This window comes from Manacus vitellinus, unplaced genomic scaffold (genome assembly GCF_001715985.3).
Source record: "Manacus vitellinus isolate BGI_N305 unplaced genomic scaffold, ASM171598v3 scaffold_0_pilon, whole genome shotgun sequence".
NCBI classification, from domain to species: Eukaryota; Metazoa; Chordata; class Aves; order Passeriformes; family Pipridae; genus Manacus; species Manacus vitellinus.
The window spans coordinates 3,660,697-3,681,394 of NW_021938789.1; the positions used below are offsets into that span (position 1 = coordinate 3,660,697).

The 20,698-nt window shown below is 36.3% G+C and overlaps 1 protein-coding gene across 7 annotated transcripts in view; it reads left to right on the forward strand.

Moving 5' to 3' along the window:
- RGS12 (regulator of G protein signaling 12) overlaps positions 1-20,698 on the forward strand; it is a 78,488-nt gene that overhangs the window by 38,372 nt on the left and 19,418 nt on the right. For all 7 annotated transcript variants that reach the window (XM_018088898.2, XM_018088905.2, XM_018088912.2 and 4 more), the window contains 8 exons: positions 6,279-6,448; positions 9,612-9,704; positions 10,682-10,825; positions 13,769-13,948; positions 15,207-15,360; positions 16,581-16,657; positions 17,459-17,659; positions 18,618-18,691. In XM_018088898.2, the coding sequence (XP_017944387.1) occupies positions 6,279-6,448; positions 9,612-9,704; positions 10,682-10,825; positions 13,769-13,948; positions 15,207-15,360; positions 16,581-16,657; positions 17,459-17,659; positions 18,618-18,691 (1,093 nt within the window). The remainder of the gene's footprint in view (positions 1-6,278; positions 6,449-9,611; positions 9,705-10,681; positions 10,826-13,768; positions 13,949-15,206; positions 15,361-16,580; positions 16,658-17,458; positions 17,660-18,617; positions 18,692-20,698) is intronic.

The following is a 20,698-nucleotide window of genomic DNA, read 5'->3' on the forward strand; positions in this document are numbered from 1 at the left end:
GTAACCAGAAAAAGTGAAATTAAATAAATTCCTAATTAATTTCATTTAGAGTTACCTTAGTTGCGTTGAGTAAAAAGCTCTGATTAGTGTCTGAATTACATTTTCCAGCTTTTACTTTTATTATGTCGCAGAACTGAAATTTTTCCAGTCTTCCTTAATCTCACTAATGCATTAATAGTTCCACAGGTTTACACACTTTTGGGCATTTCTATTTTAAAGCAGTTTTAACTAGTGTAACCATTAGTACAGCACTGCATACTTCCCTTCCTAGACTAAATCTTTATCATGACAGAATCACAAAATGTGGGTTGGAAGAGACCTTAAAGACCATCTTGTTCCAAACCCCTGCCGTGGACAGGGATACTTTGCACTAGATCAGGTTTTTTTAAAGCCCCATCCAACCTGCCTTGACACTTCCACGGAAGGGGCATCCACAATTTCTCTGGGCAACCTGTGCCACTGTCTCACCACTATCACAGTGAAAAATTTCTTATATCTAATCTAAATCCACCCTTTTCCAGTCTAAAGCCATTACCCCTTTTGTCACTCCATTGCGTTGTCAAAAGTCCCTTTGCAACTCTCTTATAGCCCCCTTTAGGTGTTGGATGGTTGCTCTTTGGTCTCTCCAGAGCCTTCTTTTCTGCATTATATTACTAATTAATATTAGTATTTTGCATATAACTAGATACTATAAATACTATTGTTAAGCTTTAGTCTGGGAAGGAATATCACGTGTAAAAAGTAATTATTATGTGTTTATATACATCCCTTCAGTGTAATAGGAGGCATAACAGCGCTCTGTACATTTTCTTTCCTAGGTCAGTGAAGCCTCATGTCATATGGCTTTTATTACATTAGAACCAGGCACTGGAAACCATCTACCCCTTGTTGTGTTTATTTTACATGGTTCTCAGCTTGTGCAAGGCTGGGATGTTCTTACCAGCCAAAAGTATGCACTTGGGCTTTGCGGGATAGGTAACGTGTAGGAGATCGAAAATTAGTGTTGTTTCCAGAGGTGGTGACCAGTAGCAACTCTTAACTGTAATTGATTTGCTTAATGAATTGCAGGCAATCGGAATGCAAACTGTAATAGTGCTTAGATGCAAGATCACTGCTATAGATCATCTAATCTGCAGCACCTATGCTCTAGGAATAGCAGAAACCATTTTATGTTACTACAACGACCTGTAATTAGCAGGTTTCTCTTACTTCCCGTCTCAGAAACTGTCCTTTCCCGCTGACTGTAGGAATAGTGAGTGTGTACACAGCACGCAGGCTGCGGCTGATGTTTTGAGCACTGTGCCATCTGAATCATCACAGGGATGATCAACAGTCCCCAGCTAATGTGTGACTTTGCCGTTTATACCTGGATGGCACTTTACAAAGGGAAAACCTTAAGGTCAAAGGACATATAACAGAAGTACTTCATCACTCATCTCCCAGACAGAGGGGGTGAGGTATCTGAGCTAATGAGAATGTCTTAGTTCTTACCTGCTATTCCCTGCTGAGATCAGTTCCACGAAACTAAAGCCTGTTACTTCCAAATATTGCAGCATAACAGATACTAATGCACATTTTTTCCCCAAGATACTACTTTGCAGTAGTTTCAGCTGATTTTGCCTTTTAGTGTTCATCGCTTGGAAAGAATTTCCATAAGCAAAAGTATTCTTAAAGACCTTTTTGAAAGGCATCTGATGTTTGCAAGAATAAATAATGTAAAACTCTATTTTAAAAAGTAACTAAAGAAGGTAGAGCAAAAAATTCACAATGAAGTACAAAATAAAACAAACCCCTGTTTTATGCTTTTTATACTCTAAATAGAGATGGATTATTTCCTCAACAGGTATGTGACTTATTTGTCAGTTCCACTGGCTGTGCATGCTTACTGTAGCTGTGTTCCACTGTAACATAAATAATTCAAGTTCCTTTAGCAGCAGTGGCAAAAGGTCTTTTCTTTAAATTATTTATGTAGCATTTTATAATGCTTTGTGGTAAGCATACTATTGCTTTCCTCTGCTTGAAGCCATGAGGGTAAAGAATCAATTTGTTTAGAATGGTGTTAGGGGCTCCCAGGAATTGCTGGAGGGAAGTGCTTTAGCTTCCCTCATCCCAAAATTTCAGAGGAACAATGTGCTGTACAGTAAGGCTAATCTACACCCAATGGGTTCCGGGACGTTACAGCTGAACTTGGTATGGATTCAGAAGGATGGCTTTCAGTGAAGGGCTTGAAGTATTTGATTAAGTGGCACCACAGTGGTTCTTATCAGCTTTACCCAGGTAATGTATTTAGTGATTAACTAGAATATCTTAATTATGTGAATGTACGTGTTCCGATGATTACAGGGAATATGTTGAACTTCTCACAATAATAAGGATTTGTATGTTGAAAAATATATACAAAATACATAAAAGTGCATACAAAAATGCCCTTTGTGAATTGTATTCAGGCTTTTATGGCTTTATATTATTTAAATCAAAACTTTTGAAGCCATCTTATCCTGACTACTTTCAAGATTAGTTGATTAAGTGCCTGCATTTTCTTACATAATGTTTTTATAGAATGTAAAACCAAGACCCTGCACAGGATGTATAAATGCAAAAGGTGTAAAATACTGGGTTTTGAGGATTTTTTAGATAGCTTTCTGTGTTAATTCTGTATTTGAAAAAGGTAATAAATGAAACTGAATGAGTTTGCACCAAAAGTAGTTTTTCTTCACTAGGTATGGTTGATTTCAAACAGAACAGAAATAAAGTTAGGTCCCTGGGATTTGGGATGCTTGAGCAAGGAGCCTCTTTTACAGGTAATACAAGATGAGTCGGTGCTTCTGACAGTAAGGACAAAGGAAGGCAGGCATTTGGAAATTTCACAGCGCTGCTATTGTCAGTGCTGTCCATGCAGAGTTGGGGTTTTTCACATTAAACTCCTCTGGTATCCTGAGATTCCCAATAGGTCGTTGTCTTTTTTTAAATTCTTTACGAGGAGGAAGAGGAGTCCACTTTGCACGACAGCCTTGTGATTAGAACGTATGAGGATGGGAATCAGGGCTCTGTGTTTCCTCTGATGATCATCACAGAGTGCTCATTAGACAAAATATGTGACCCGACTGGAAAGCTTCTCCATTCCCACTTTCCAAGGTGGGCTGTGTGTACCTAGGAATGCATGAACTGCGAGAGTCAGGAAACCTGATGCTGCAGTCTTACATTGGAAACATTTCTCTGCAAGAGGAGTGGAGCAGGAGTTATGGTTTATACAGTCTTCATTTAAGCGTGATTTGGATACTTTGTGTACTAGTGTTAGAGTCGGGGAGATTTTTTTCTTTCCATCTTTCTTTTTCTCCAGTTCTTAATGGTATTTCTGCACTAGGCTGTAACTGTTTGAATTGCAACTATTTATCTGTGGTGAAACAAACTACAGTAACCAAGCCTTTTCTGGGAAACAGCCTTGTTCTGCATTGTTTTCAGGTTGACAGGTACCCCAGCAGAAAGCTGTAGAGATTTTAAAAGCAAACTGACTGCATTTTTGCTTTAAGGGAAACCAAAGCAATGTCAGGTATAAATTCAAACAATTCTTTCTGAAAAAGGTCTGAATTAGCTAAAGAAAATCCACCAGAACAGAGACAGTTTACTGGGAATGCATAATCCCTTAATGCTGTGTTAACACGTTGGAGGACCTGTGCCAGTTGTTCCACGGTTGTTGGAAATACAGTCTTAGTTCATTTGTGTTTGTGGGACCTCTGGAGTCGGCAGCATATCAGAGGGAGGAGAGTCCAGCGCAGTTTAGAGCGAGTGTAACTGAGGAGCTGGTAGCAATGAAAGGTGGTTAGCAGTTACCCCCTGGTGTAAACACGCAGAGGTAATTGCAGTTCGGTCTCCCTGCTGCCATGGGGAAATGGAACGGCTGCCACTGGGAGGAAGGGGAGTGAGGCTGACCGGCTGATGGCTGCTCTGCTGCCTCGTTGCAGTCCCTCCCCAGTCCTAAGGCACTGTGACTCCTTGGTGGAGAGCCGAGCACTTTGTGTGGCCGCTCCCTAATTTCCCTCCAACAGCCAAGTAGGTTTCAAGGGTTTGGGATGTGGGATGACAAAGTCCTTTCAGACTTTGCCTGAAAGGAACAAGGAAATTTTCATCGTTCATCACTGGAGAACACTGGGGATTGAACCCTCCAGGAGTGAGGCAGTATCTGAAACTGTTCCAGATCTATCAAGGAGTGGGTGTCTATTTATATCCTGGACTGTAAAATAAAACATATCCACCTGCAGAGTTAAAGCAAAATACTTCAGATAATAAATTTAGATATCATTCTCTTCAGATTCACATTAGCTTCTTTCACAATAGTTTCACTGTGGTGACAGCTATTCTCTAATGAAGCTAACAGTTGACTTGGTTATGCTCTTTCATATGCCTTAAAGGAAAAAGTGAATAAATATTTCTATAAGAAAATTTGGCATTATTTGCTGAGTATTTGTAATTAGCTTTGATTAATATGGTGATTAGGCAAAGAAAAATGTTTATATACATGATGTGTTACTATTGCCCTTAAATATTATCCTCGTTGAAAATATAAAGTTACATTTCATTCTTCCGTAATCTAATTCTGTATCTTTGTCTTATTTGACTTTTTGTCTTGAAAAATAGCTTTGCATACAGAAACTCTCAGTAATTGACTGTTATGTCTTAGTGAATATTTCTGAGCTGCGGAACGTATTTAAAATGAAGTTTTAGAACTTTTAAAAAAATTTTTTTCTTATCTTTATGACTATCTTTATAACTTTTTCCTATGCTTGTAGCTGTTGTTTAGTAGTGCTTTTTTTCAAAGTTCATAGTTCCAGGGAGGAACAGTAATGTTTTGTAACATAAAGTTTGGAAATGCAAAGTGCTTTCAAATATTTATAAAAGCAAAGGAGACCTCAGGAGGTCTTATAAAGTAGTATTTTTGGTGAAATTACTCCTTGCTTTAGTTAATCCAAGTGAATAACTGAGGAAAATAATAAAAATGTCCCTGTAAAGAATAGTCCATTTCTGACTTGTTGTGAATTCAGTTTTCTCAAACAACTTACATTTCTAGTGAGCTACATACTTGCTTTTCCATTTGACATAAAATTATTGAAAATACCATTTAATGTGAGGATATTATTTTATCACATCTTCTACTGCAAATTTTTCAAATAATTGAATGTCTGGGTTTTTTTCACCCCTTCATCACAGAATCTTATTCAGTTTGGCATCTTTAGTGTCACCTGTCCTTTGTGTGCACTGAGAGATGTAGGGAGCGTGCTGTAAAAGGGCATGCAACGAGTAAATGACAAATCTGTGAATAGGACCCTGTTGTAAGCAGTTCCCTCTCTTACTTAGAGCAGCCATTTCTTTCACTTTTCCACTTCTGTGAATAAATGGTCACTTTAAGATTCTGTGTATTGTGTTGACTGTGACAAAGATGGTCTGGGGTAATACTTGAATTATTAGTTAGGCTGCTACACAGGGTTGGGTTTTCCTGAATTCTTTATGGGTTCTTGTTAATTTGTTTTTCAGAATACAAAGAGCACTTCTGTTTTTTCGAGGTCTAAAGAATCTGGTCATTTCTCATCTTGGGGTCCCTAGATTATTCCTGTACGTTGGCTGGAGTCTGGAAGGGAGTAAGAGATCCCTGTTTTTATTAGAAACCATAATAAATTGAGAATCTGTGGTTTGATACCTCTACCTGCTGTGAATGAGGAAGGCATCCATTACTAGCTCATTTTCTTGAGTGTTCTTTTACTCAATCAAATCCTTTCCTAAATTTTCAATATTTAACAGGCATCTTTTATTTCCACATAAAATTTCACAGATTCCCTGTCTCTACTGATTTAAGTGTATATGAAGTTTTGCTATCTCCTATCACCAAATAGATTTTTGCCATTCTGGTGAATGGTGGGTTCTTGAAGGTCTACCTTCATTGAATAATCTTATGAAGGAGTGCAGTCCACGGGGTGAGGAATGTAAGCAGGAAAATTTGCCCGAGGTATTTTATTTTTGTGGAGGTATTTTATTTTGTACCTGCCTTTTGTGCTTCTGACAGGGGACTGCTTTTAAGACACTCATTTAATTTTCTTTGCAGTGCAGCAGAAGAAACTTGAGAGATGTTTGTGGTTATTTTTTCTATGCAAAAATGGAGAGGGATATTTTGAAGTCTGCACTACTGTGAGCTTGAGCAGGAGGTGTGATAAATCAAGTAAACAGTGTTGAAGAGTAAAAGTGAATAGCACTTTATTGACAGATTTGTTAATTTCTTTTATTAACAGAGCTGAATAGCACTGATTTAAAAGACTGCATCAGTGAGAACAGCCTCAGTAGCAATGCCAGTCTTCCCAGTGTACAGAGCTGTCGACGACTTCGAGAAAGAAGAGTTGCAAGTTGGGCTGTTTCATTTGAGCGTCTTCTTCAGGATCCTATTGGTGTTAAATACTTTTCGGTGAGTTGTGAGAGATGATAACAGGCCTTTCAAAACAGATGATACTGCTGCAGTAATTTTGCCATATTCTTTTTTCTTTCTTTCTTGACACTATCCTTACACAGGAAAAGAGACGGGAGTTCATTCATGCTCAGTTGTTATCTGAGCACCTTTCTAAGTTTAAATGGGTTCACAGTTGAGTTAGAGTTCCTAGTAATATACATATTGCCATGCATTTCTGCATAGCAGAGGTTTCATATGGAAGCTATACTTTGTTTTGTCTGTGAACTTTTAGAAAACTTCCCTATTTTGTAAAACGTTATTTTTATATCTGTAGCCTTTGCACAAGAAGAAGGAAGTAGTTTCCTAAGAATGGGTAATCTATTTACATTTATCTACTGAAATGTTGAAAGCCATGTAGATTTTTTCAATGATATAGTGGCTTATTTTCCTGCAAAAGGCTTTTAGAAATACTTTTTGGAAGTAATTATGGTACCTAAGAACACTTGATAAAGCTGCACCTTACAGGAATAGTGTTGAGTATTTGCAAAGCATAAATTAAGCTGCTTCACAGCACATTTATAAGTTGTAAATAGCATCATCTCTATTTTACATGCAAGGAAATTGAGTGTATACACTTTTATTGCACTGAGAGTATGTTACTGATTCTGAATATGTTACACAAGGACAGTTCGTGCTGCCCAAATAATTTTCACGAAGAGAATATGAAGAAACTTATGGTAGATTATTGGAATCTGCAGTAACTCTGAAAGAGTCCTTTACTTGATACAAAGGATTGAGATATCAAAATGGTTAATAAGCAGACTTGTGTGTGAACTGGCGTGGGGACCCAAAACCCGCATTAACAATGAACATCTGTTTGAGGAAACAGAGAAAATGAAAGCAAAATAATATACCATGTATATTGTGTTCCCTGGTTTAGCAGAGTAGCCTTAGAGTTATCAGCATTTCTGCTTAGATACTGAGACTTCTCGTCAGACTGGAAGAAAAATTACAATTCTGATCTGATGTTAGAGTCCACCTGGAAAATGATGTGATTTGTGGGGACGCTGCTGTAGGTTTAGTAGACTTTTCTAATGACTTGTAAGCCATCACTAAACTTATGTACACTTAGGAAATTGCTGCATCAATCTTTCACTACTGCAGATGTTCAAAACATATTGAAAATGTAGAAAGTAGCTTAAGACATTTTAATAAATATTCAGATTAAAAGGTTAAAGATACATTTTGTTTCACCAAAATGCAACCTCAGATGCTTTGGAAGTTTTACTTTTCCCCTCCATTTTATTCTAGTTAGAACTTATTTTTATGAACACTGCAAAACTGTGTGTGTTAAAGAAATACCCAATTTAAAGAAAAATTAGGGAATGTTAAAATTTGTTGTGTGCACCATCATTTTCTTGAGGCCCAGGAGATGTCCAGAGCCATTGCTTAGGTTCATTTGCAACCTTCGTTGTCATAACACTGTGGAATGACAGATTCTGCCAATATTCAAGAACACTGAAGCATCAGCATTTAATTCAAGGTTACCCAGTAAGCATCTTAGTGTGTTTAGGATCCAGCATGCATCTGCCTTTCCTGAGGACAGCTTTGTCACAGAGCAGGAATTGCTCTCTAAGACGGAGAGATTTTGCATGTTTTGCAAATACTCCTACTTTGCATAATAGCCTGCTGATCAGAGCAGTCAGCCAGGAAGTGAAAGACCTGTTTGCAGGTTCCCTCCTCAAGGGGTTCAAACCAGCACCTCCAGCTTCCCAACCATGTGTGGCAACTGCTGGGCTGCCTCATGTTCCAACTGGGGCACCGCTTGGTCTTCCTGGTGAAGCCGAAGTGTTGTACAGGCAGCTGTGCCCAAATCATGTGGCCACAAAGCAAGCAAGTGGGAGATGGACTGTAGATTGCTAGTGAATGCCCTGAGTGGGGAAGTAGGCAGTTGTGTTCCAGTTCCTGCTCAGTAATTTGATTCTCTTTTAGTATGTAATTACATGTAAAATGCAGAAATGTCTCCTGACTGTTCTCTTTTATATGTATATAATTGTCTTTTATGTGTTTGGTGTCACAGGTTATGTATCTGAAGAACTTTTAATTTAAAGAGAGTTTGCTAGGTGATTTAGATTCCCTGTATTGTAGTTTATCTCAATTGCTTTCTTACAGTTGGAGTCGCTAAAGTCTGCGTAAATCTGAAAAGCACAAATAAACTTAAGTTTTATGTTTTTTTTCTGTGGAGATTCTTCTTACATTGCTTTCTGAGGCTGCCTTGTATGATAAGGAAGCTTCAGTGATACCAATGTAAGTTGATTGAAGGTTATGGCTCGTGGCTGACTTAGAATAAGATTTCTAATTAACCATGGATACCTTAAAGCTCTAAAGTATAAACAAGCGTGGTTCCAATTATGTAAGTGCCTAGATAAGTTTTTAGAGGATGGAGTTACTTTTGCTATAAATTTTTCCTCCAAGATGATAAAAATGCTTTCATTTTAAGATGCTGAGAGAAAATACAGATTTGAATATGGGACAGTTTGTGGTCGTACAGGTTTCCAGCTGAATCAGTACCAGTCTTCATTTGGACTTTAGGATGCTATAACATAAAAGTTGTGATTATTGTGTGTTGTATGGGAGATTTATTTATTTTTTTCTCTAAATAAGTATTTTCCAGGGAGAACCCATGTAACCACATTAGCAAGCAGTGGTAAAAGATTGTTGTGTAGTTGCCATGTGATGCAGAAAGACACTGTAATGAATACAGAATTATGGGCACTTCTCGATAAACATCTCCTCTGTTATATCAGTAGAACTGCAATTAAAGACAGTTTCCAGTGTAATTTTTTAATGTAGTTTATAAGTTATTTAAATTTGTACTAAAAGTTTATTCACTAGTTTATACGCTACTTAACGTGACATTTCAAACTTTGTACTAGCAAGTGGTTTGATTAATTTGATGGATTCTTCTCAGTTATACATGCTTAAAAAGAAATGAGAGAGAGGAGAAGCACTAGGTATGTATTGGACATGCCTTGATTTTTATGTTAGAAGAGAACTGGATTGTGAGACTGATTGGAAAGTTACCATTGTGCAAACGTACCAAGCATTATAAATAAGTTGTTTGAACTGGCAAGTAACTTTTCTTTGAGACATTTATTTATTTGTTTATTTTTTCCCCTAGGAATTTCTCCGGAAAGAATTTAGTGAAGAAAATATTTTATTTTGGCAGGCCTGTGAATATTTTAACCATGTACCTGCACATGATAAAAAAGAGGTAAGTCAATGTTGTATTTCAGTACATTGTGTTGTCTCTTCAAAAATTGTTACTCCTTCAAGACTATTGAAATTATTGGAGCTGTGCTTGGTCTTTGTATGTGACATCACTAAAATGGGGTTGGCTGACCTACATTTAAGATGTTGGGTATATTTAAACTGCAGCAAAATGCGGAGGTAGCTCTGTAAAAATGAGGTAAAGTATCCTGGATGTTGGAAATGGCCAGCTTTGGTAGCCCAGAGCATGGGAGTGCAGAGCAAGTTAATCATGTCAAGGAAAGCCCTCTTACACTCTTTTAGCTAGACTGCCTCCACCAACCAAGATAATGTGTTTATAACTAACTTAGATTGTCTGCTGCTCTAAACACAGTCATGTTTGTTCACAAATTATGAGAATCTCCATCTCCTCCTTTTAAGGTAGTCTACCATTGGTCAGGCAGTTTAGGTGAATTTTGAATTTTGTACAAGCTGGCAACCCTTCTGTCTACACCACAGCCAGATCTGAGCTCAGTTTGATGTGTTTTTAATTATTTCCATGATGTGGGTGTTTCAAAGTAAACAAGTTAAAAATTATGTACTTACCTTTTTCTAACTTCTAGAAATTGAATCTTAGAGGATTTATTTAAATAGTAACTGTTATGTAAAAGGTCTAAAATCTAAAAAACTATTTTCCTTTGTAAAAAACCATTTGCTGTGCTTCACTTTTATTATTTTCACAGCTTGATTATTTTGATTTTTATTTTGATGACAACTTTTACTGCTTAAGAAGTATTGTAATTATTTGTAATTTTAAAGGGAAAACCCTATTTATGTGCCTAAAACTAACAAAAGCTGACATATGAAAAATATATATACATAAAGGAAACAGGAATGGCTATATATTTTATATATTTTTGAGTGGAATATATCAGTGTAAGAAATGCCTAGCTAAAAATATGGTTTTAAAGTCAAAATACATTTAGCATTTCTTTTCTGTAGCTTTCTTACAGAGCTCGGGAGATCTTCAGTAAGTTCTTGTGTAGCAAAGCTACAACCCCAGTTAATATTGATAGCCAGGCACAGCTGGCAGATGATATTCTCAATTCTCCACATCCGGATATGTTCAAGGAACAGCAGCTTCAGGTAACCACAGTAAACATCAGTGCTCTATATTTGTCAATTATCTTTTCCTTTACAATCTATAAAAATAGTTTCACATGCTTTACTATGTATAAAAAGACACTGAGATCAAGATCACATAGAATCTGCTAGCAGAATAGAAAAAGGCTATATAATGGAAGGCTGCTTGACTGTTTTTCTGTTATGTGTAGAAAATTGTCATTAACTAAAAAATAATCTGACAAGTACTATTATTGAAAGGAAGGTTTCGTGCAAGTAAATAATTCCATGTGATGCAACACCATTGCATATGGTGTTTGCATATGGTTGCTTATTCTTTTTTTTTTTGTGGAGAGTTGAGTACACAAATAGTGTCTAATTTTGGTTAAAGTAGTTTGTAAAATGTCAGTTGTATTAAAGGAGTTCTTCACTTATGCTTTAAGGGTACTGTCAGGCAAACATCTTTTTAAAACTGTTGATGTCTGAAGACCTCTGAAGTGGATGTGTTTTAAATAATTATTGGTGTTCAGAACAGTTATATAACAGCAGAATACACTTTGCATTTCCTGTAGAATCTTAAGTTTCTTATTTTTTGTTCCTAAGTAATCAGCTTGGTTACTTTTGCGCCCTAGCAGTTTATTAGGATTATTATCTAATTATCTCAAAATTAGAAGTAATTTTGAGATCATGTTATTAAATCAAGTCTGTAGCCTTAATGAAGCAGATCACAATCTTAGTCAGCACACAACCTCAGACTGCATGTTTTTGGGGGCAAGCTGAGCAGCTGGTTGTATTATCATCCTTCATGTGCAAAGTGGAGATAGAGAGGTGAGTCTGACTGCTGGTCTGGAAGCTTGTGGTGTTACAGTTACCCCCTATACACCTACCAGGGCCTGGGACTTCTGTGGGAATTACCAGTCATCATCCTCCCAGATATTATTTCATGCATTCCTCATCCTGGTGTTGTGGAGACCATGCCTCATTCCTCCTCATCCTCTCCCATTTGTTTGGTGGAGTACATGGTGTTCTTATGAGTCGAGTGGCAGGGCTGATGTAGGTTTTCTTCCTTTGAAAATGCTGTATCCTTAGGTTGGAGGGCTCATAAGGTGGGAGAAAATGCTCATGTGAAGTCCTGCCATGGGTTCAGTCCCAGCCACATGGCCTGTCTGGACCAGACCTGCTTATCTCGAGTTGTCAATGCCTCAGTCAGACTCGTTCCTCCCACTGGAAAATTAGGTGAAGCAGAATGAGAGTTACTTCTGCCCAAGCAAGTGGCCTTGGAGCTAGTTGTGCTGGCTGAGGTACTAATGGTGTGTTGCCTGGCTGAGGTCAGTGCTGGGTGATCAACTGCCTTGATGGCTCTTAATATCTTGGTTTCACCAAGTGGTGTTTCTGCAGTAGGTCAGTTTGTGGTCTTGGTGGGTGGCACGACCCTGAGAACACAGAGCTGTAGGTTGTGTAGTTACTGCAACCCACCCAAAGACTTTCAAAGTTCAGCTCATGGTGGTGACATGATCTTAATAAAGCGAAAGCTCTGCATTTGTGGTCTTTCACAAGATTTTTTAGATTTCAGCACTGACCAAAGAGTGCAAGAGTGCTGCTCTGTGGCGGTCACTGGATGAGCATTATGTGATGCTGGGGAATAGGAAATGTTGCTGCAAGGCTGCAGTGGAGTTGGAGAAGTGTGTGGGAAAGTGCCTTGGAAAGCACTGCTCAGGCCATTCTCTCGCAAGCTCTGCCTGTTGGGAATGCTCCTGGAAGTTGCTTTCTGTCCATGTCCTGACAAATTTGCCCTTGATCTTGTTGTTAAAGGTGTTGTAATGACAGTGTGGATGCAGCCAAAATACCTAGTTAGGATTTATTTTGTTATAAATTGAATAAGTACAATCATGTTGAGTGTTTCCAGATGCAAGACAGTGTAGGTCACTTGCAGATACTAAAATAAGAATAAAAAAACCATGTACTTCATGTAGAGTTGTGTAAATGGATGTAAATTTTTATACTCTTGTTTATGTGTAAATTTCAAATTATGCTTTTATAAGATATATTTCTCTTTCTCATTTGTAAGAAAAAGCACCTGCTAGCCTTTTCCAAATAAGCAGAAATCATTAAGATATGTAAATCGATATGATAATAATGCTAAATATAGGAAATCATGGATGTAGTGTGGGCTAGAAGCATAGTAGGGCAGATGATAATCAGCTCAAGGTAAACTAGTTATACTCTCATCACTCTGTACAGCAAAGTTAAAAGACTGTAATTGTTTTTGCTGTATTAAGTATATTTAATCTGCAGACTGCATCTCTGAAGTAACTTTTTTTGTGTCTCTTGGTTTTCTGCAGTCTTTTCCTTTATTCTTCTCACCTAGCATGGAGTAACAATTTTATTCATTTGGGGCTAAATTCTGTGATGGGGGAAACTCCAAAGCTTTGTTTTTCATTCTAAAGCTGTGTTAAATTTAGGGTACTAGTGTTAGCTGTGCCATAGGATGATGTCTTATCTTTTGGGAACTCAAAATGCATTCAGCTTAAAATACTGTGACTTCTTGAGGAATGTAACCTTTATAAGTTTCATTTTCTTAAAAAACTCAAGGACAGCTGAAATACTGTTTTGGCAATACACCTCAGTATTATTCACTGAGCTCAACAGAACTCAAGAATTGTTTCAAAGCTGCATGTGTTGTCTATACTAAGTAATTTGTGGAGACTTGGCCTGAAGACTACATGTGCTTTGAAATTAGTTGCCTTTTTTTAGTTTTGCCAGTGTGCCTGTGGTCAGAGAAGGATTTTATTTTTCATTGAAAAAGAGATTCCCCTTTGTGAGCAGGTTTTTAAACAAAGTCATACTTACTGCTGTTTACAGGTTAATGTGCTAAATTTTTGTGGGAACTGGCTCTTGCAAAATAGCTTAATTTGCTTGATGTGTGTTAAGCTTATGTAACCATTATCCATTGTGTTTTATTTTCAGATATTTAACTTGATGAAGTTTGATAGCTATACTCGCTTTCTCAAATCCCCTCTTTACCAAGAATGCATCTTAGCAGAAGTAGAAGGACGTCCTCTTCCTGATCCTCAGCGTGTTCCCAGCAGCCCCACTTCTAAACACAGCGTCAGTTCAGAGAAGTCCAATATCTCGACACCAAAAAAGGTTACCTTTGCATTATTGTTATCTGAAAACCATGTTTTTAAATAATATTTTTGAAGTTCTTTAGAAAATCAAAGATATATACAAAATACATATAAAATACAATTGAAATGTTTGGTTAGAGATGCTGGCAAATACAATTACAAAATATTTATGTGCTCAGGAAAATACTTTTTTTTTTTTATCCTTACCTTTGAAACAGTTTTCTAGATATTGACTTCCTAAATATAATTTAAAATCTTTGTTATTATTTAAATGTATGTGTACAAATAAAGGTAAGGGTTATTTTAATGCCCCGGTTCAGAAGCTGATTTTAATTGAACATTGGACTTAAGATGTGATAATTTAACGTTTGCTGAGAGCAGACATTTTATCAGAAGTTTGGAAGAAGTCTTAATCTAATCTAACTCATTTTTGCAGAGGGTAGTTTTTTTAATTTCTTAATCCCTACTGAACTAAGATACTTCTGTGTTAAACAAACTCAGTTGCTTAAAAATTAGACCAGTAATTTTACTGACTGATCTCCTAACATTATTTAGGGTTTATTTTTTGTTCATGTAGATAATACCACCTTAGCGTTACATAACTTTATGGATAAATTATAACTTTTCATTTTTCATGTCAATCACTACAGATTAGCCCGTCTGCCATTATGTATTTTTCTGACTAGAAACCTTTTAAAAGTAGCATTTTAAGGAATATTCTAATAATCTAACAAGAATACTAGCTTGTTAAAAGCAAGTTTAGTTTAATATCAAACATTCCTGACATTTGTATTCTTTAACACTAATAAATACTCGATTATACTTGTAAATGTTAAACAGTACTTTGTCATTGTCTTCAAATGCAGTTCATGTTCAAGGCTAGCCTAGGAAAGATACCAAAATTAAATTCAGTGTTTTAAAAAGGCAGATGGCCTTTCCACATTAACCTTAGGCATTACTGGTGAGTTGGGAAGAATTCTTCAATATTTGCAGGAGCTCTCGGTGCCTTGTTTCCAGCTACTGTTTTGTACTCCCTACCAAGTAGCACATTTGCATCCCTGTGTTTCTTTTTGTTTCCACTGGTGGGGTTTTTTGGTTTTTTTTTTTTTGATTGCTGCTGAGAGGGATGCTGGCAGATACACTTGTGCGTGGGGTAAAGAAGACAGCTAACCTGACCATCACACTCTTGTTTTAGGAAGAAGTGTGGGAAGGTTTATTTTAGACAATATACTTACAACTGTGATCCAAGCAATGATTTAATTGTGTTTTGGTGATAGCTAAGCGGTAAATCAAAGTCAGGAAGATCTCTAAATGAAGAGTCGGGAGAGGAGGACACTGAAAAGAAAAAACGGGGAACGTTCTTCTCGTGGTCAAGAAGTAAAAGTTTGGGAAAATCACAGAAGAGAAGAGAAAATGGTGATTATCCAAACGGTGAGTATTCACATTCTGCTTTGTTTCAAGGTTGTTTCAGCAACAGATGTGACTAATCTCATCATGATTAGTTTGTATCTAGATGCATCCTTGGAAGTGACAGAGGGAAAAGAAACTGTTGAGTCAGAAGGCCGTACGGTGGCTAATAGCACTGCAAGTTTTGTGGAAGCAGATATACAAGTAAATAGATGAAAGTATTAAAATATTTAAGTTTGTTTCTATTGACTTCCACGAGACTTTTTTTCAGCTTATCAGTCGTGCATTTCTGTGTGCTGTTAATTGCTTTTTCAAGCAGAAAGCTACTATTTTTATAGTAAGATAATTTCAAATCTTCACAGAGTTCAGGAGCAGTGCGTGCAAATAATGCTGTAATTACAGCTGTTTCAAAATTCCTCCATCTGCATAGTCCTACTTTTCTATCAGTACCACAGAGATACCTGTGTGGTAACTTTTGAACTCAGTTACTGCCTGTAAAAGTCGTTATGAAAACCCTGCTGTTTTGTTGCTTAATTGTGTTTGAGAGTTTAAGGAAGAATTCCCTTATGAAAGCACCTGTACATGGCCTCTAAAGAAGGAAATGAAAGTTATACATTAAGTCATTCCATTGAGTTAAAGAAAATGGACAAATTCCCTGGAAGCACCACATTTGGTCCATATTGTTACTGTGCTTTTTGCTTTTGGTAAATGCCCAGACCCACAAGATATCTTTAATCATATGCATATTTTCAGTGTTCTCATTATACTCATATATGAAAAGACATCAGAGACATTTGCTAAGACTACAGACTTAACCTTCTGAAACTGACTAGTAATTGTCCTATATTTTAGTTTTCTAACACCATATTTGGACTTCTAAAAATATTTATTTCCCTTCAAAATAACTGAAGAGGTAGAATAATTTTTGAGATTAAATATTTAAATCTTTTTAAGCTAGTTAATTAAATTACGTTTTTTTTAAAAACATAAAAGGGGTTCAGTTGTTTTTTTAAATATAAAAGCAAGTAGGTTTATTCAAGGGTTACATAACCAAGAAATACTTGACCAAAAGTTGTTTTGGTTTCCATGCATCAGTGCACAATATAAAGATTTGGTGGGTTTTTTTCCTTTAATGAAAAAAATAATTTTTCTTACCAGAGGAGGAGCTAATATTTGAAATAGTTTTCTGTATTATAATAAATAATAAACCCCTTTACTAATTGCTGATTTTTTTCCACAAACAGATTCTTTTCAGTCCAATGGATTGTCATACAGACGGGAATCACAAGGCTCCATGTCATCAACTGCTAGTCTTGACTTGGTAATGGCTGACTCTTACTAATGAAGAAGTGGGGAAGCAGATAAAACAGTGAATTAATAATTTTCTAAGTAGTGTGATGTAATTTGTTTGATGTAATACTTTGGGAAAGGGTTTTTAAGTGATACAGTTAGAGCACAAGATGTAATATTAAGCAATTTTAGAATATTAGAAATGTAATAGAGGTTGTATTCATATACTGCTTCTTCTTTTGTCCTTGTATCAGAAAGATATGCTTTGCATCTTGTCTGTCTTAAATTCAGGTACCAGTAAACTTCCAAACTAATTTCTGTTTTAAGGGGCTTTTTATAAACAGCTTTTTCCACCTACCAGAGCTTTGAGATTCTGTTCTGAACAACCCCATGTTGAAGCTTTCCCTCTTCTTGGCCTGTATGCAAGTTGCATTAGGCTGATTTCTGTGGTACTAGATTGTAGTAACTATGTAGTTCTACCTATGCTGCAAATACTGATCAGGGAAACAAGCATGGTGAAGTCACATCTATTTCTGTTGAAGAAAAATTTCTTGTCTTAGCAGAATCTTTTAACTCTTTTACCCACTCTCTGTCTAAAACTTTATCTGTTCTTGAAATAAATTTAGATTTGTGTGGTGTTGTTATCTTTACCTAAAGTTTCCCCCCAGGGTTTAAATTTATCTGATATTTGTGGTATTTGAAAAGATTTCTAAGACATGATAGAAAGTATGCTTTTTGGCTTGATTTGATTCGTGCAGACTCTAAAAGTTTATGCGCACACGGTCCTAATGTTCCCATTGGGCACTGACCTTTCTTTCTTTTTCCTTTAAAGTCTGAAACCTCAAGATTGCCTGCTTTTGTACCAGATAAAGAGAAATCTCCCAAATACTGCTGTGTAAACCTTCCGGATGGCTCATCCAGCAAAATGGCTGTTAAATCTGGATTCTCCATCAAAGAGGTGCTATCTGGGCTCTGTGAGAAGCATGGCATTAACATAGCTGCAGTGGACCTTTTTTTAGTTGGAGGTGATAAGGTATTGCATATTCCTGGGTTTTTTTGGGTTTTTTTTGAACATTCTCATAATAATTTTGCTAATCAGGAATTCTGTTCTCTCTATACTGTTATGTATCTCCTGGATCTGCCTGTAGCTTTATATTGTCAGTGCTGGTTAATTGTAGGAGAATTTTAGTGAAACTTTAACTGTTGCAGTTCCATGATTTTCTATGGTGTCTACATTACACACAAAAAAAAAGAGCTTGTGACAAAGATTTCCTTATAATAATAAGTTAATTTAGGTATCTAGTCTGTGTAGTTTATCCAGGAAAAATGTTAGCTTGAATTTAATTGAAAGTATCCACGAAGCAAGCAAATGTGTTTTAGTAGATGGTACTGCATTAAAGCAAAAACCATAGTGACATTCAGTTGTTCAAAGATGAAATATGCTAGAAATAAGGTACAGCTTTTCATATTGAGGAAAATTTCCAAAACAACAGTCTATACAGATGGGGCTGTGTCTGTGTGATGACTTAGTTCAGCAGAAATGTCTCCAATTCAAAGAGAAGCTGTGGATGTGAAGCATTTATTCCCTTAAAATGTGTGCTTTTGATTGGTCTAGATGATTACAAGGAAAAAAATCAATGAATGTGCGTAGCTATGGGCTTTTTCTTTTAAATCTTTTAAAGACTGTTAGCTGACCATATTTTCTATTGCATCATTCTGTGTAATTTATTTAAGTTGAATAACCTAGGCTTGATTTAAAATACCAAGTTTCTGAATACCTGCTGACTCCAGGGGAAGTTTCACAACTAGCCAAAATAAAACACACTTTAATCATGTTCCATATTGTAAATGAATATTCACTAAAATGCATGCAACCTATATTAATAATTTTCTGAGTATTTAAAAGAAATTAAAAACGCAGCTGTTCTTTTTTACACAGTTTAAAAATTAATTTTCTTTCTCTTCTTTTATTCCTGACCTGTGCTCTATAGCCACTGGTATTGCACCAAGACAGTAGTATCCTGGAGTCTCGGGACCTACGTTTAGAAAAACGCACTTTATTTCGGTAAGAGTCAGAAATACTGCCTTCCTCTGGCATTTTCCACCCCAGTTTTCATTTTACTTTTTGTGAGTGTGCTAATGTATGTTTCTAGTTACCTGTGCAGTGAAATGGTAGTTGATGTAGAAACGAATTTGTCTGAATTCAGTAAAAAAATCCAGTCAGCCATGTAATGCAGCATCTTAGACTGTAGTCCAGAGTCCAGCATGAGGGGATCTAAGGTTCCCATTCATTGTACAGGCACATAAAATAAATAAGTCTCAGTATCAAGCAAAGAGTCTCATGGGGACAACCAGGGTAAGGATCCATGGCAGAAACATGCACCTACAGGAACGTTTCAAGCTGAGCGGAGCAGCACCTGATGAGTATTATGTGCTGCAGGAGGGAGCTTTCTGGATTGCTGTCCTGGATACAAGTGGGATTTTCATGCCAATGTTCCAGTTTAGGGATGTTTAAATAGTGTTATGATGCTCAAGCTGAAGCAGTTGTGAACAAGCATATAGGACAGATCTGCAGGCCCAGAAGGACCTTCCACATCAGGAAGGGACATGTTTAGTAGATTGAAGTAGCACAAGAAAGGGATGAAAATTGAACTGCCAGTCTCTTGGTCTTAAGGTGAAATGGATATATTTATTGTTCCCATTGAACTGAATGTTCCCATTCAGTTACATCTGTAATTATGTACCCACTTGGAAAATTATAGTAAGACTAAATGTATAAATATAAATTAATCTGATTATAGATTTATAGCCCTGAATCTTAAGGAAGTCAGTGCTAAATTATTAGTATGGATGTAATATAATTTGGCACATTATATATTTAGCTGTATGTAATATTATTTGATAGCATACTTTTTATCAAAATAATCAGTTTATATTTTTTTCCCAAATGAATCCAAACTAGTGCTATGAAAACTCCTGAAATAATTATTTCAGGAAAAATTAATGGAGTAAAATGTTTGTGTTACATTAGTGAATTGCACTTTTGAAGTGAATAAAGTTTATTTTGTTAGGCTTTCCTCATTTTGGCTTTATATTGCTTTTCTTTAGGAAGCAGGGCTAGTTTCTATTTAAGGGTACTTCAGGTTAATAAACGTTGCATAGAATATTCAATTTTGAAATTGAGATTGAGCAGTCTTTTATTAGGTGTGAGTTTGTTGAGTTTCCAAATTAAAAAGCAACTTTAAGTAGGCAGTACCATATGGTATTTGTGTGTTAATTATAATGTATAAAAGTTCTACATTATTCCTTTCTCTGGGCAGACACTGTGTAAGCAAATATAGTCAAATATTTGGAACATTTTCAGACACAAGACAAATACTATCTGTCTATACTGGGTTTCCTGTATGTTTGCTGCTTCTGTGTCAATTACCAGTTAATGATTAAAATTGAGCATTTTAATTCAGTAGCTGTTGGTTTCAAAGAAAATGTGAGAGACAAAGTTTCAGTTATTCGTGTTTTGTTTGGAAGGGAAAAGTCACCATGACTAAACATCTTGTATTTAAGTAATTTGTGTGAGAGAAAAGATGGGGTTTACATTTAATCGTGACTGAGAAAATTACTAGTAAGTGTCGTTTCTTCTGGTAGTGCAGATTTCTTCTGATAGTTTTGTTAGTAATAAGCCTGCCCTTTTATTCATACTATAGTGCCATTGTAGTCAAACAAACCTATTACAGAGGAATCAGGGCACAGATAAAGAGCATGTAAAAAATTAAAAATGAGACTAGGCACAGTTCTGTGCAGGGGAATAGATGTTAACAAATTAATTGTTTGGGGGTTTATTTTCTTTCTATTTCATTATTTTTTGCTATTTTAATGAAATGATAGAAAATGATGTAATAGACTCTGAAGAGAGCTGTCTTTGACCTTTAAGTTCCAAGTGAATTTCTTTTACAGCTTTGGTATATTAGTTTCTCTTACAGCAATTTTTCCTGATATGGTGGCATGAACCCAAAAGTAGCATCATTTGGAATTCTACTGTGTTTGTTCCTCCACTTAAAAATAAAAATACTTG